Source organism: Entelurus aequoreus, linkage group LG11, assembly GCF_033978785.1.
Source record: "Entelurus aequoreus isolate RoL-2023_Sb linkage group LG11, RoL_Eaeq_v1.1, whole genome shotgun sequence".
Taxonomy (NCBI): domain Eukaryota; kingdom Metazoa; phylum Chordata; class Actinopteri; order Syngnathiformes; family Syngnathidae; genus Entelurus; species Entelurus aequoreus.
This window is the reverse complement of record NC_084741.1, coordinates 27,143,600-27,159,034: the sequence shown is the minus strand read 5'-3', so window position 1 is coordinate 27,159,034 and position 15,435 is coordinate 27,143,600. Positions and strand designations below refer to the sequence as shown.

General features: G+C 40.4%; 1 protein-coding gene across 2 annotated transcripts in view; it reads left to right on the top strand.

The window, feature by feature from the left end:
* The window catches only part of fam171a1 (family with sequence similarity 171 member A1), a 73,333-nt gene that overhangs the window by 28,036 nt on the left and 29,862 nt on the right, over positions 1 to 15,435 (top strand). Inside the window, exons 1-3 of one of the 2 annotated variants that reach the window (XM_062062828.1) lie at positions 614 to 727; positions 3,294 to 3,521; positions 5,869 to 5,961. In XM_062062828.1, the coding sequence (XP_061918812.1) occupies positions 5,919 to 5,961 (43 nt within the window). In that variant the 5' untranslated portion in view covers positions 614 to 727; positions 3,294 to 3,521; positions 5,869 to 5,918. Of the gene's footprint in view, positions 1 to 613; positions 728 to 3,293; positions 3,522 to 5,868; positions 5,962 to 15,435 lie in introns of those variants that run through there. The other variant, XM_062062826.1, reaches the window with a different exon arrangement.

Here is a 15,435-nt window from a genome sequence, read left to right as displayed (position 1 = left end):
TAGTCATCCTGGACATTTTCTCCCTATGCATTTCTCACTTTTTGCTTGTATGCAAACATGCATTGCCACTTTTGCCAGCTGTTGCATGGGAAAATTGGACAATTCTATATTTTATGCCATTGTTCTCTATATGAAGTTGGTATGCTGCTTTGTAGTTCTTCTTCAGGCTTCCTCTCTCCATGTGGGAGTGCAGGGGAGACTCAGAGCTTGTTTAACAATGATGTCACCCCGAAGCTGATTTATTGGATGAGGGCTAGGCGGGGCCTGTTGCATTTGTGAGTTCTTGCCTGTCAGTCCGGCCTCCCTCAGGGGACCTTTTTAAGTGATTGCAGCTGGTACCCCTAACCAGCAGATCTCTGTTAGGAGAACAGGAAGTAAGGTTGTGACACTCCCCAAGTCAGGATTGCAGTTTTGCATTGTCCAGCTCTTCTTTGGGTTATCCATGCCTCTCCTTTGCTTGCACAATTGTAATAGAGGGAAGAATATTGTGAGAGGTCAGAAAGTGGACATGATCGACCTCCACTCAGCTTGTTGTCATTCTTTTGCGAGGGACTGCCAAAACTTACTGCATGACGTGCCATACCACTTTATCCCTGCAAATATGTAATTTGGATCAGGGCTCTGTTTTTAGGCTTGCACTCTGGTTGAACTCCCACAAACGAGCGGTTACTGGTCGACCGTGAGATCCTGGAGTGGGGGGAAGGGCATACGTCCCGTGCTGCTATAGGTGAGCTCACCAAATTCAGTTGCATTTTAGAATGGGGGAGGTGGACATGTTTAGAACCAGGGATTTTAAAAAAACCAAAAAAACCATCCATCCATCCATTTTCTACCGCTTATTCCCTTTCAGCCACAATTGAAGGGTCACCAACCGTCCGCCACCCGCCAATGATCAAACATTGGTCTGTTGTGTATGTCGCCAAAGAAACCACATGTCATAGTTTTGTCTCCCTTTTATAGAAATAATGCTTAATCTCTATTTAATTTAGGTGTTTAGTCAAATTCATGAATTACACTAAGCTTAGGGTTGCACGATATAGACAATACACGATATAAAGGATATAAATTTGTGACCCACAATAGAGCTTTTAACACTATTGCCATGTGATACATTCTGGTTACAAATTCTTGCGGTGTCCTGCAAATTTGACAGCGACAAGCAAACGGCTGCATTCTCGCTAGCAAGCTAGCTACTAACATCCCTCCACAGTAGGAAGCAGAGTCCTTAACACAAAGCCGCATCCTCCCTAGTGGGTAACACCCCCCAACAGTGCGAAGCCACTTTTTAAGTCACCAGTCCTTGCCTCCACAGCAATACATATTCTACGTTTCTTTCAAGAAACATTATCATTGGAGGAATAGGTAAACATGTTACACCACACCGTAAGAAACAGTAAGACCTGTTAACTGCTAACATAGAGTTCTTGAATGTAAACAGGTGGGCGGAAAACAGTGCAATTGAAAGAGGCGGTCAGAAAGCAACTCGAAAACTGTCAGTAGAACATAATCCATCCAAAGTTTTGACCAAAGAACCAGCATTACATGTTATGTAGACCAGTGTTTCTTAACCATTGTTCTGCGAGAAGGCTGCCAAAAAATATGTGTCTCAGCTGTGGTCCGTATGGGCTGCCGGGGTACTCGGTTGTAATAAACCTTTCCACCTGTGGCAGTAATGACAATATCAAACAAATGAAGTCTGGAGCTAAAGTCATAGAGGTTTCTCGAGGGCAAAAATTATGACTATCGTAGTGAAGCTGTATTTTTACTTGCACTGACATTTTATTGACACCATAAGTAAGAAGCATTTTCATTATCAATTTATCTTTGCACAACATAACTGTATGTTATGTATATTTATTTTTCATCAGTTTTTTATAGGGATGTAACGGTATTAAATATACAGCGGTATATCGGTTTCAAAGTCTTCTCAATAATACTGTGACATGTGATAGTATCATAGGAAAACTTAGTGAGTGTAGTTTTCTTCTGAGGTTTTAGCATTGGCCGGGTCTGTAAATAAAATACATAATACAAAACTAAAGTACGGATTGTAACGTGGGTTACCTGCATCGTTGCACCTTTAGTAAACACTATTATAGATATTAACAAAATGAGGGATGATGGAGCCTATTAACGCTGCACTTGGGTGGAAGGCACGGCTGGACAAGTCGCCACCCCATAAACCGTCACACTAAAAAAATATATTTGAAGCTAGCAAAGCCAAACATCAGCCTATTGAGTACGATTCAAATCAAGAGTAAGATTACTAATTCAGTGTTAATATTTTAGTGGACCCCAGGCCCCAATGTAGTGAGAAAGTTGGGCTTTTAAGTCAAAAAGGTTAAGAACCCCTGATGTAGACCACAAGGAAGTGTTTTAAATACAAAACCCAAAACCAGTGAAGGTAAATCGTAAATAAAAACAGAATACAATGATTTGCAAATCCTTTTCAACTTACAAACGTTTGTATATTTACTTGAATACACTACAAAGACAATATATTTAATGTTCGAACTGAGAAACTTAATTTTTTAACTTTCTCAGTCTTTTTTGCCACTTGTGCCAGCTTTTTTGAAACATGTTGCAGGCATCAAATTCCAAATGAGCTAATATTTGCTAAAAATAACAAAGTTTACCAGTTCGAACGTTAAGTATCTTGTCTTTGCAGTGTATTCCATTGAATATAGGTTGAAAATGATTTGCACATCATTGTATTCTGTTTTTATTTACAATTTACACAAAGTGACAATTTCACTGGTTTTGGGTTTTGTATAAAAAAGAAACACCCCTTTTAAAGTCTGACACACAACTTGCTGAAATCACCTGAGATTTGCTGACATCTCATGTGACGTTACACATAATTGTGTTTTGTTTTTCAACATTTTCAAATTTGAAAGCTGCCCGGTGGAATTTATTAATTAATTTTGTTGTCTTTATATTGGCATTATGGGATGTAATACTGGTCAACATGCAGTATTCCCACTTTATATTAGATAAGGTATTTGTCCTCTGTGGTGTAACCATGTCTGACGAAGGGAAATGGTCCATTGTTTTAGAGGGGAAGTTCCATTGGTTGGAATCCAGGAAGTTGTCAAGCTGGCCGGCCCATAGGTGAGATGTGGAATGCTTTCTCTGCAGACGGGAGGCAAAGGGCAGCGCAATGAACCAAAGCCCTGCTTAAGAGCTGATTTTGATTCTAACATCAAGTAATATGTGTAATGAAGTTGCACCCTGTCAGGACTTTAACTAATTTTAGCAGCGTTTTAGTAATCTTTTGTCTTTTAATTTTACAGATGTGACTCTGAAGGTCCACCTCAGCGATTCCAGCACTCACCAGTCTTTGCATGGAGCATCCATACAGCTCTTTGCGAACCACACTTTGGTAACCACGGAAACCTCACTGGCTGATGGCAACGCCTACCTACGCTTCCCATACCGCCTGGGGACCCTGTTGGTTGTTACTGCAACCAAACAAGGATATGTGCCAAACTCTGTTCCCTGGACACCCTACAGACTACCTGGTATGTGTAGAATATTGAGGGACAGTCTATTTCTTCATGTTCTGCCAGTTATATGAGGACACCCCAGGTGTATGAGCTAATGAGTGGCCGGCTCCATTACTAATTTATACGCTTGATGCCAAAAAGCCAGCAATGGGGCCTGCTTAAAGGCCTACTGAAATGAATTTTTTTTATTTAAACGGGGATAGCAGATCTATTCTATGTGTCATACTTGATCATTTCGCGATATTGCCATATTTTTGCTGAAAGGATTTAGTATAGAACAACGACGATAAAGATTGCAACTTTTGGTATCTGATAAAAAAAAGGCTTGCACCTACCGGAAGTAGCGTGACGTAGTCAGTTGAACATATACGCAAAGTTCCCTATTGTTTACAATGATGGCCGCATGAAGTGAGAGAGATTCGGACCGAGAAAGCGACAATTTCCCCATTAATTTGAGCGAGGATGAAAGATTTGTGGATGAGTAAAGTGCAAGTGAAGGACTAGTGGGGAGTTGAAGCTATTCAGATAGGGAAGATGCTGTGAGAGCCGGGGGTGACCTGATATTCAGCTGGGAATGACTACAACAGTAAATAAACACAAGACATATATATACTCTATTAGCCACAACACAACCAGGCTTATATTTAATATGCCACAAATTAATCCTGCATAAAAACACCTGCGTGTTTGTTATGCTAGCTCCTAGCTCCTCTGCTAGCTCCTAGCTCCATAGAACACGCCAATACAATTCAAACACCTGATCAACACACACAATCACTCAGCCCAAAAGACCGTTTACCTAACCCAAGGTTCATAAAGCTTATATATTTTTAAAAAGTTACGTACGTGACGCGCACATACGGTCAAGTTATCGAATGTTTAGCAGCCAAGGCTGCATACTCACGGTACCTGATATTCAGCTGGGAATGACTACAACAGTAAATAAACACAAGACATATATATACTCTATTAGCCACAACACAACCAGGCTTATATTTAATATGCCACAAATTAATCCTGCATAATAACACCTGCGTGTTTGTTATGCTAGCTCCTAGCTCCTCTGCTAGCTCCTAGCTCCATAGAACACGCCAATACAATTCAAACACCCGATCAACACACACAATCACTCAGCCCAAAAGACCGTTCACCTAACCCAAGGTTCATAAAGCTTATATATTTTTAAAAAGTTACGTACGTGACGCGCACTTACGGTACGGTACGTGTTATGCTAGCTCCTAGCTCCTCTGCTAGCTCCTAGCTCCATAGAACACGCCAATACAATTCAAACACATGATCAACACACACAATCACTCAGCCCAAAAGACCGTTCACCTAACCCAAGGTTCATAAAGCTTATATATTTTAAAAAAGTTACGTACATACGCAAAAAAAAGCCAAAGCTGCATACTCACAGTAGCACGTCTGCGTCTTTGTCATCCAAATCAAAGTAATCCTGGTAAGAGTCTGTGTTGTCCCAGTTCTCTACAGGCGTCTGTGTATCCAAATCAAAAGTCCTCCTGGTTAGAGTCTCTGTTATCCGAGTTCTTCCATCTTGACTGCATCTTTCGGGAATGTAAACAAAGAAGCGCCGGCTGTGTACTGTTGTGGCTGACTACGTTCGAAAAATACGTCCATTTCGCACCGACAACTTTCTTCTTTGCTTGCTTGGCTTCCTTCTCCATAATGCAATGAACATGATTGAAACAGATTCACGAACACAGATGTCCAGAATACTGTGGAATTATGAAATGAAAACAGAGCTTTTTCGTACCGGCTTCAATGTGGAAGGCATACCCGTGTTCGTCGGGCTACGTCACGCGCATACGTCATCCTCAGAGGCGTTTCGAACCGGAAGTTTAGCGGCAAATTTAAAATGTCACTTTATAAGTTAACCCGGCCGTATTGGCATGTGTTATAATGTTAAGATTTCATCATTGATATATAAACTATCAGACTGCGTGGTCGGTAGTAGTGGGTTTCAGTAGGCCTTTAAGCCTCCCTTTCACAAATACACACGCTCAGCTCTGCGCTACAATGTGTGTGAGTTACAGCGCTTTGTGGCAGTGAGGTTGGGGGGGGGGGGGGGGGTCTACCAAAAGCCAACGAAACGACAACCAATTGGATTATCACGCTTACCTGTTTTGAACAATGAAGGAAGGAAGTAAGGGAGAGTAAAGAAAGAAGTCTGCTTGGTTAGACCGGTGTCCTGTTCTGCTGACAGGAAGCAGGCTTTATTAAAAATGCATAGAGATGGTTTAATGACCTGTTATGTCTGATAGTGATCAGTGACTTGGAGTTGCCAGCTTGTTTTCATCTATGATTTTAGTCTGTGCAGTTAATGCCTTGTTTTGTTTTCCAGTGTTTTCCTCCATTAGCCTGAGTCTTCTACCTGAGAGACCCGCCACTCTGATGGTGTACGAAGATGTTGTGGAGATTGTTTCTGATTTCCAAGGTAAAGGCACTGCATGTTTTTCCACTAATTTGAATTCAAGCCATGCGGTTTTGAAGCTGCTGTATAGTGAGTGATGCTGTATGATGGTGATTGTGTTAGAAAGAGCTGCGATCGTTGCTACCCACCCTAGTACTGGTTCAAACCATGTTGTTCTTTGCACACGCACGGATAAAAAGTGGAGGGATTTATAGTCTTGCTTACCTGCATCCGTTTTGCAATCATTTTGTTCGCGAACATCGTTATAGTGGGTGGGCATGTGCCTGAGGCATACATGCATGTACGAGACAACCAAGATTGACAGCCATGAAAGCCAATCAAATCCCACTTTTATCTATGACAAATATAAACATTTATTTGTTAAATCTGCTCTCTTAAACCACTATTGGTAACATATGATAGCCATTAGTGGTGTCCTTAGATTTGTTTGGTATAAAACAACTAGTGTAATCTTGAGTCAGCAGCATTTAGTGTCTTTTTCAGTGACGTCTTGCAAGAAAGCTTCATTAAAGCTGCCGAGCAGGGGTCTTAAACGTTTTCCAGACCAAGGGCCCCCAAACTGATTAAGAGATGGAGCGGTGACCCCCTACTTATAAATCTTGTATAAAGTGATGTTTTAAATTAAACTGGTCCTAAATGTACGTTATTTTGCAATACAAAGAAAATAAATAATAAAGTATAATGCTGCTAATAGCGCACCAAATCAATGAGACTTGGTGCGCTAATTACTAGCTAACAACTAGCACACCAATCACTAGCTGCCAACTAGCATGCTAATCACTGGCTGCCAACTAGCATGCTAATCGCTAGCTGACAACTGGCGCGTTAATCACTAGCTGACAAACAGATACCTTATTGCAGCATTTGAACTTTAAAGTTCCACCAACGCCAGGCTAACATGAGGGTGTGATAGTAAACAGCCACTTACTTTGTATGGTGAAGATGACTGAATAATTAATATGCCAAAATGACGGAAAAGACTGTAATGAGAGTGGAAGATTGTAAAAATAACGGGAAAAAGATGACTACAATAAAAAAATAAGTTTCTTCCCCTGCTCACCCTGCCACCATGATCCATTTCACCCGCACTAAAGGCGAATGTGCTTACTATATTGAACAGTGCAACCCACAACCAATTAGTGCTGTGCAAAAGATGGCCAATCTTTCACACACACACACACACACACACCCACACACACACACACATGCATTACACACATCAATTACCCATCACCAATATACTTGTGGGAGACAGACACCATGCAACAAATATATATATATATTTTTTATATATAACGAGAGCCAATTTGGCAATAGCCCAATTTATACAAAATTCATGTACAAATTCCAATCCGGCTTCAAAACTAACCACTCCACTGACACATGCCTTCTCTATCTGACTGACCACATCAAACATGAGGTGGACACGGGCAAATACTGCGGCATGGTCATGCTGGACCTTCAGAAGGTCTTTGACACCGTAAACCACGCTATACTGTTGGATAAGCTCAGAGCAATCGGATTTGATAAAACCTCATCGAGCTGGATGCAATCTTACTTGGAGGGGAGGAAACAGGTGGTAGAGGTGAACGGCACCGTGTCCCCGCCCCCTCTCAGTAAGCTGTGGAGTCCCTCAAGGCAGTATATTAGGACCTTTACTGTTCCTAATATACGTAAATGGCATGTCATCAGCATGCGACTGTGAATTGTTCCTGTTTGCGGATGACTCGGCCCTGCTGGTATCCGGCAAGAACAAGTCACAGGTGGAAAAAATCCTCAGTGCTGAACTCCTTAGTATTTGCACCTGGCTCGCTGACAATAAGCTATCCATACACTTGGGTAAAACGGAATCCATCCTATTTGGGTCCCAAATCAATCTCAAGAAAGTCAGTGACTTCACTATAAAAGTGGGTGACATTGTTATCACCAGGAAAGATGAGGTCACCTACCTAGGTTCCATTCTAGAGGCTAATCTTTCCTGTGATAAAATGGCAACCAAGGTAATCAGAAAGGTCAACCAACGAACGAGATTTCTCTACAGAATCTCCTCTCTGGTCAACAAAAGTACCTTGAAGATTCTAGCGGGAACTCTCGTTCAACCCTTTTTCGATTGCGCATGCACCTCCTGGTACCCTAGCACCTCCAAAACCCTCAAATCTAGACTCCAAACATCCCAGAACAAGCTAGTCAGGTTACTTTTAGACCTCCACCCCAGATCACACCTCACTCCAACCTACTTCTCCAAAGTGGGCTGGCTCAGGGTGGAGGACAGAGTAAAACAACTTGCACTGAGCCTAGTCTATAAAATCCGCTACACCTCCCTGATACCGAAGTACATGTCAAACTACTTCCTTAACGTAAATGACCGTCATAACCACAACACCAGGGGGAGTTCCACAAACCATGTTAAACCCAGATTCCGATCTAACAAAGGTCTAAACTCATTCTCCTTCTATGCCACATCAATATGGAATGCACTCCTAACAGGTGTAAAAGAAAGTGCATCTCTATCCTCCTTCAAAACCGCACTAAAACAACACCTCCAGGCAACTTCAACCCTTGACTAACACCCTCCCCCTTCCACATCCCACCTCCCCGGATTGTAAATAACCAAATGTAAATAATCAAATGTATTTCTAATGTATATTGTTCTTATGCTATCTGAACTCACTATGCTCTCTGCTCGCTGTACATATCCTACCAAGTCAGACCTAAATTGTTTCAATGCCCATTTCTCTGATGATGCAATTGTTGATGACTGAAGCTGTTATCAACTAAACCCTCCTCATCCCACCCCACGGATTGTAAATAATGTAAATAATTCGATGTATATACTCTGATGATTAACTTGTGTGATGACTGTATTATGATAGTGTATATATATGTACCATGAATTGATTACGTGGACCCCGACTTAAACAAGTTGAAAAACTTATTCGGGTGTTACCATTTAGTCGTTAATTGTACGGAATATGTACTGAACTGTGCAATGTACTAATAAAAGTTTCAATCAATCAATCAATCAATCCTGAAAAGTTCCAAAGTTGCTTTGAATAAGTTAAGTTTTATTAAACTCTTGTATGCAGTTTGAATGCCACACCCAAAAAAAAGAAACAGACAGACGCAGCAATTTATTGACGGCAAAGTTATTGAGTTAATTTTCATTTACCGGTCGACTGATTGACTGACTACAATTAGTGCAGTCTTCCAATTGTACACATTTTTTAATGCACCTGAATATCGAATTTAATGCTTTATAATGCCATTTAAGGTGTTAATGTTCACATAATTCATTAAATGCTTTTTAATGTTTTAAGATTGTTGAACCAGCAGCACACATCTATAATCTGTAACACAATTTCTTCACCGCAATCTAGACAACAGAAACATATACACACTGACACCTAATTATGTGCGAAAGGCTGTGGATCACTCTACATCACCAGTGCAGTTGGGCGACATATTATAGTAATATATTTCAAAAAACGAACATTAAAAAAATTGCCAGCAGACACCAAAACGCATCACTTTAATTTATTTTAATCCGCTCCATAAGTCATCCAGCAGTAATAAAATTATAAAAGGAACGTGCTGAATAGACAATATGTCTAATATTTTTTTTATTTCCGACCGTCCAAAATGTCGGCGCACACACGTCTGATGGAGGATTCCCGTCTGTACATCGTCTGTCTGCAGTACTAGCACTGATCCTGCAACCGTTTGGGGAACTGTCAGTTTGCACGTCCTTCTGACATGTGCTAAATAAAACACAAAATAGTGCTCTCAAAGCCGTGTTGAGTGTTGATGAATCAGATTGCTCATGCTAAATTATTATAATGGCATTTTCTCCCCCAATATTGCAGGCGTTTTGACGATCAGCATATATTTAGCATATTAATGAAGTCAGAGACTCAAAATGGATTGCACGCCTAATTGTGCTCACCTAACAGACACAATCCACTTTACACACGTTTAAGAAATCAGCTTTGCGTGTGCTATCAAGTTTGCACATGTGTTAGATACATAAACCTGGGTAAACCAGGCCCAAAATGCATTATAATTCCAAGAGAGTTGGTTTCATTTTGTGACGCACATGCGCTCTTTAGGCACTTAAAAAAAATCTTTATAATGTTTCTTATTCGTGTTCGCTGATTTTAAACTTAATACACTTCACTGCGCATGTAATAAATCACCATGTTGAAGATTAAATGTAATTCCACTAGTACTGAATTTGAAAGCAGCTCACATGGGTATGTGCGCGCATCAGGCACTTTAAAACATCTTCATAATGTTTCCTGGGCTCTGTGTATATGTGTGTTGATTTTAAAGATAATGTATGTGTTATTGTTCATTTAGTAACCCCGCGACCCCGTGAGGGACAAGCAGTAGAAAAAGGATTGGATGGATAATAACAGAGGCGTAATGCCACCAAATCAGCTGTGGCTGCTTTTCCAAACTTTTGATGGGACAAAATGTGTGTAACAAGTGGTGTATGCATTTATGTGTAGACAGTTTCAAATCTATACTATATGGATGGCGATTGTTTCAGACCTAGATAAGTTTTTTCTAAAGTATCCGATTTCATGTGGACACTGCCTTAATTGCTGGCTGATAACCGCGTGCTAATTGCTAGCTCGAAGCTCGCAGTGCAATCGTTAGTGCTCAATATGTATTATTTATTACTTATTTTTAGTTTTTCATTATGTTATACTTGTGTTAATGTATGTAAAAAAAAAAAATCACCTATTTTTGCCTCTGATACTTTTTTTGTACCGTGCTGTACACTTAGAATTTTTTTGTAGCGGAGAAAAATGTTTGTACAATATAAAATGTCTTGAATATCACAATCTCATTATTCACTGAAACAAGGTAGACGTGTGCCCTCATACATACAAACACAATGCCATCATAAGGCTCACTGTAACGCTGAATTTAACATAGAGAACATCCCGAAACTGTAGGACTGGGCGATATAGATCAAAAGTCATATCCTGATATAGTTTAGCCCATAAACTAACACATAAAAAGAAATATTCGTTGACGTTACTAAATATCGCCACCATACCTTGTTTTTCAATTTTTGGGACTGATGGGGAGTCCCAATACACACAAACAGGTACGAACAAGTAAGAAAAGTAGGTTTTGCATAATAGGATCTAGGGCTGCAACTAACGATTAATTTGATAATCGACTAATCTGTCGATTATTACTTCGATTAATCGCTTAATAATCGGATAAAATAGACAAACTACATTTCTATCCTTTCCAGTATTTTATTGGAAAAAAACAGCATACTGGCGCCATGTTCTTTCAACTTTCCAAATAAAACAAGGAAAATGTTACAAAAATGCACACTTTTGACACGCCTGCTATAGATAATAAAAAATTAAATCAGATAAATCTATCGATAAAAAGCAGAGTCATGCGCGTTTATCACAACTCTCTCGCTCTCTCTGTCTCTCTCCCTCCCTCACGAATGCTGCTGCGCACACAATTTGTTTTGTTTTTAATCTTCTTAACCCTGAACGTACATTGAAAATACACGCAACCCTAACTAAAAATGACGGACATTTGAGGCATTTAAGAAACACCGCCCGGACAGCCCCGCAAAAGAGGACATGTCCGGTGAAAAGAGGACGTATGGTCAGGACCTAGCCCGGTCGCTGGTAGCATGCTAGCAGTGATTGGTTTCACCGGAGATGTCCTCTTTTGCTAGCATGCTAACAGCTAACGGGCTACGATAGACTGACCACACGTCCTCTTTTCACCGGATATGTCCTCTTTTGCGGGGCTGTCCGGGCAGAGTTTCTTAAATGCCTCAAATGTCCGGCATTTTGAGTATTGTTTACACAACGTGCAGTACGCTACTTAATATGTCCGTGTGGAAACTCGTTCGGTACACCTCCGCACTGAACCGAAACCCCCGTACCGAAACGGTTCGATACAAATATACGTACCGTTACACCCCTATTATTTTGATTATTGTTTCTCGGCTGTTTGTAAATGTTGCAGTTTATAAATAAAGGTTAAAAAAAACAAAAATAAAACGTAGCCTCAGCGCATGCGCATAGCATAGATCCAACGAATCGATGACTAAATTAATCTGCAACTATTTTTATAATCGATTTTAATCGATTTAATCGATTAGTTGTTGCAGCCCTAATACGATCCCATCTTAAGAGGTGTTTATGGATCTTACAGGCAGCCATGTTTTTGCAGCCTGGGGTAATGCTAAACGAAATTGTTGCAGGAATTACATATCCACCATCATAACGGAGGTGTGGCTTTTCAGAATGTGCTATGTCAAAATTTGTAATGCATTTAATTTAATACATATAGTTACTGCCACATTATTTCCGACAGCCCTCACAAAAATGTTCTATAGGTCATTGTCAAAACACAAACAAGTATGAATTACTGTGTCTTTTTCCAAGACAAGTACTGCCCTGTATTGCAAATATGAATATGTGCTTGAATCCAAATAACAGCTTTGTCGGTCAACCTCTTTTTTTAATACCATGTGCCTGATTCCGTTTAGGAAGGACGTTCCCAATTAAATGTTTTGCCTTTTTTTCTGCCGAGTCTTTTGTGGGATTTATTTTTTTTGACTGCCAAGGAAGTCAGTTAAAGCGTGAGCTTCAGTGAAACACAATAAATATGCAGAGGCCATTAACATGTAAACTGTTGAGTATACCCTGGCCGCAGGATGGTTTATGTCCTGTCTGACACACTTCTAAATGTTTGTCTGGATGATGCGTGCCCTGGGGAGACATCAACCTTGGTGTGTGGCACAGGCAGGGTGAAAAGAATGAATTGAAAAAGTGGCTGGAGGGGGTAGTTGATCCAGTCTGTGCTGAAAAGTGGGGATATGGCGAGAGCATTTTGAGAAAGGTTTGTTGGGGGATGGGTAGAAGTGTCTCACTGGAGGAGGAACAAGAGGTGAGAGAAAAGTGGAGGGGGAAAAGCATGAAGAGTTAAGAAAGGGGACGGACAAAGAAAACGATAGTCTTCCTTTCATACAAAGCTGCAGACGACAACCTCCACTCTTATTTATGGCTGAATATCACATACATTATTGAATTATCACCCAAACTACTAAAATGCTTATACACAGCTGGGTGTGTGTCCTCACAGCTCAGGAATGTGCATTCAGGCCACGATGATATCACTTTGCCAAGCCCAACAGTGTACTATTTCTCCTATTTATGGAACCTTATTGATAGTCCCTAAATACATGCCAGAGATAGCGTCAGGTTTTATAATGGCTTAACGCAATTTTTGAATACATTCATTTGTATTGGCTTGCAAAACGGTTGAACACTACCTATTAAAAAAAAAAAGTTTTTTTCCTGCGTTGTTGAATCTTTGACTATTTAAAGACAGCCCCCAAACCTTACTCTCTGTTGCATATTACACTGTAATGTTATTGTTTTTTTGTTGACTTGGCTGTATTGTAATGCCACATGCACCAATTACCCACAAGGCCACATTGTTTTCACATAACATGAAGCTAAAAAAAAAAGCAACATGGACTTGTGGAGATATCAGTACGGTGATTTGACACTTGATCTTTGTGCAACATGGGGTATTTTACACTAATTCACAAATGTTGGGTATAATTCAAAATAATAATAAAAACCTGAAGGGCATTCAAATTGAGATGTTTCTCTCCTCTGATACTACCATATTCTTACCAAAATGCACACACTGCTGATATACAGAAACTCCCATCGTCAATGTGGATTAACAAATAAGTGCAAGTAAAGAAAATCTATATATTTTTTTCATAATTTTAAGTGATATCTTTTTAACACTCCTTTTTAAGACACAATGTTGTAGTATTTTATTCACCCTGCTGTGATGAATTGCAAGTCTGACAGGATTTAAATCACTTTTAATGAGAGACTATGTCTGTACAGCACATTGGTTATGGGGTTGGTTTTAAATGTGCTATATACATCCATCCATCCATCCATTTTCTACCGCTTGTCCCTTTCGGGGTCGCGGGGGGTCGCTGGAGCCTATCTGAATACATGGAATTGAATAGAAAACCTGATGCCTTAAATAAGAAGTACAGTTTAGGTCGATAACTCGCCAAAGTCGCTATTTCTAATCCTGGTCCGTGGTAATAAATAAATAAATGATAAATGGGTTATACTTGTATAGCGCTTTTCTACCTTCAAGGTACTCAAAGCGCTTTGACAGTATTTCCACATTCACCCATTCACACACTGATGTGTGTTTTTATTATTACTTACCGCTTACACCACGCCAACCTGACTCTCGCCAGACCCTTGTAGTTCGCTGAGCTCCACACAAGTGTCTGGGCTCGAAGGCATTGCAAACTCCTTCCACATAGCAAAAAATAATGAACCAATCAGGATTGCCGGGCGGGATTTCATAGATGTGACGTAGCGCCAAAGCGACTGTTTGATTCAAACAACAATGGCGGCACGCAGCCCTCGCTGCGTCGTGTGCTGACATTGATTCTGCTATTGCAACTGTTTTGTCGAATCTATCGAATATTAATTCTTTAAAAGATTAACAGAGAACGGTTTTGAAGGCATTTATTGATGGCAAGGATGTTTTGGCTCTTCTTCCGACCGGGTTTGGATTTCCCAGCGTCGCTCTCATCAGCGTCACGGGTTGATGTCGATGTGAGTGGTTGAAGTTAAGTTAAAGGCCTACTGAAATGAATTTTTTTTATTTAAACGGGCATAGCAGATCTATTCTATGTGTCATACTTGATCATTTCGCGATATTGCCATATTTTTGCTGAAAGGATTTAGTATAGAACAACAACGATAAAGATTGCAACTTTTGGTATCTGATAAAAAAAAGGCTTGCACCTACCGGAAGTAGCGTGACGTAGTCAGTTGAACATATACGCAAAGTTCCCTATTGTTTACAATGATGGCCGCATGAAGTGAGAGAGATTCGGACCGAGAAAACGACAATTTCCCCATTAATTTGAGCGAGGATGAAAGATTTGTGGATGAGTAAAGTGCAAGTGAAGGACTAGTGGGGAGTTGAAGCTATTCAGATAGGGAAGATGCTGTGAGAGCCGGGGGTGACCTGATATTCAGCTGGGAATGACTACAACAATAAATAAACACAAGACATATATATACTCTATTAGCCACAACACAACCAGGCTTATATTTAATATGCCACAAATTAATCCTGCATAAAAACACCTGCGTGTTTGTTATGCTAGCTCCTAGCTCCTCTGCTAGCTCCTAGCTCCATAGAACACGCCAATACAATTCAAACACCTGATCAACACACACAATCACTCAGCCCAAAAGACCGTTTACCTAACCCAAGGTTCATAAAGCTTATATATTTTTAAAAAGTTACGTACGTGACGCGCGCGCACGTACGGTACGGTACGTGTTATGCTAACTCCTAGCTCCTCTGCTAGCTCCTAGCTCCATAGAACACGCCAATACAGTTCAAACACATGATCAACACACA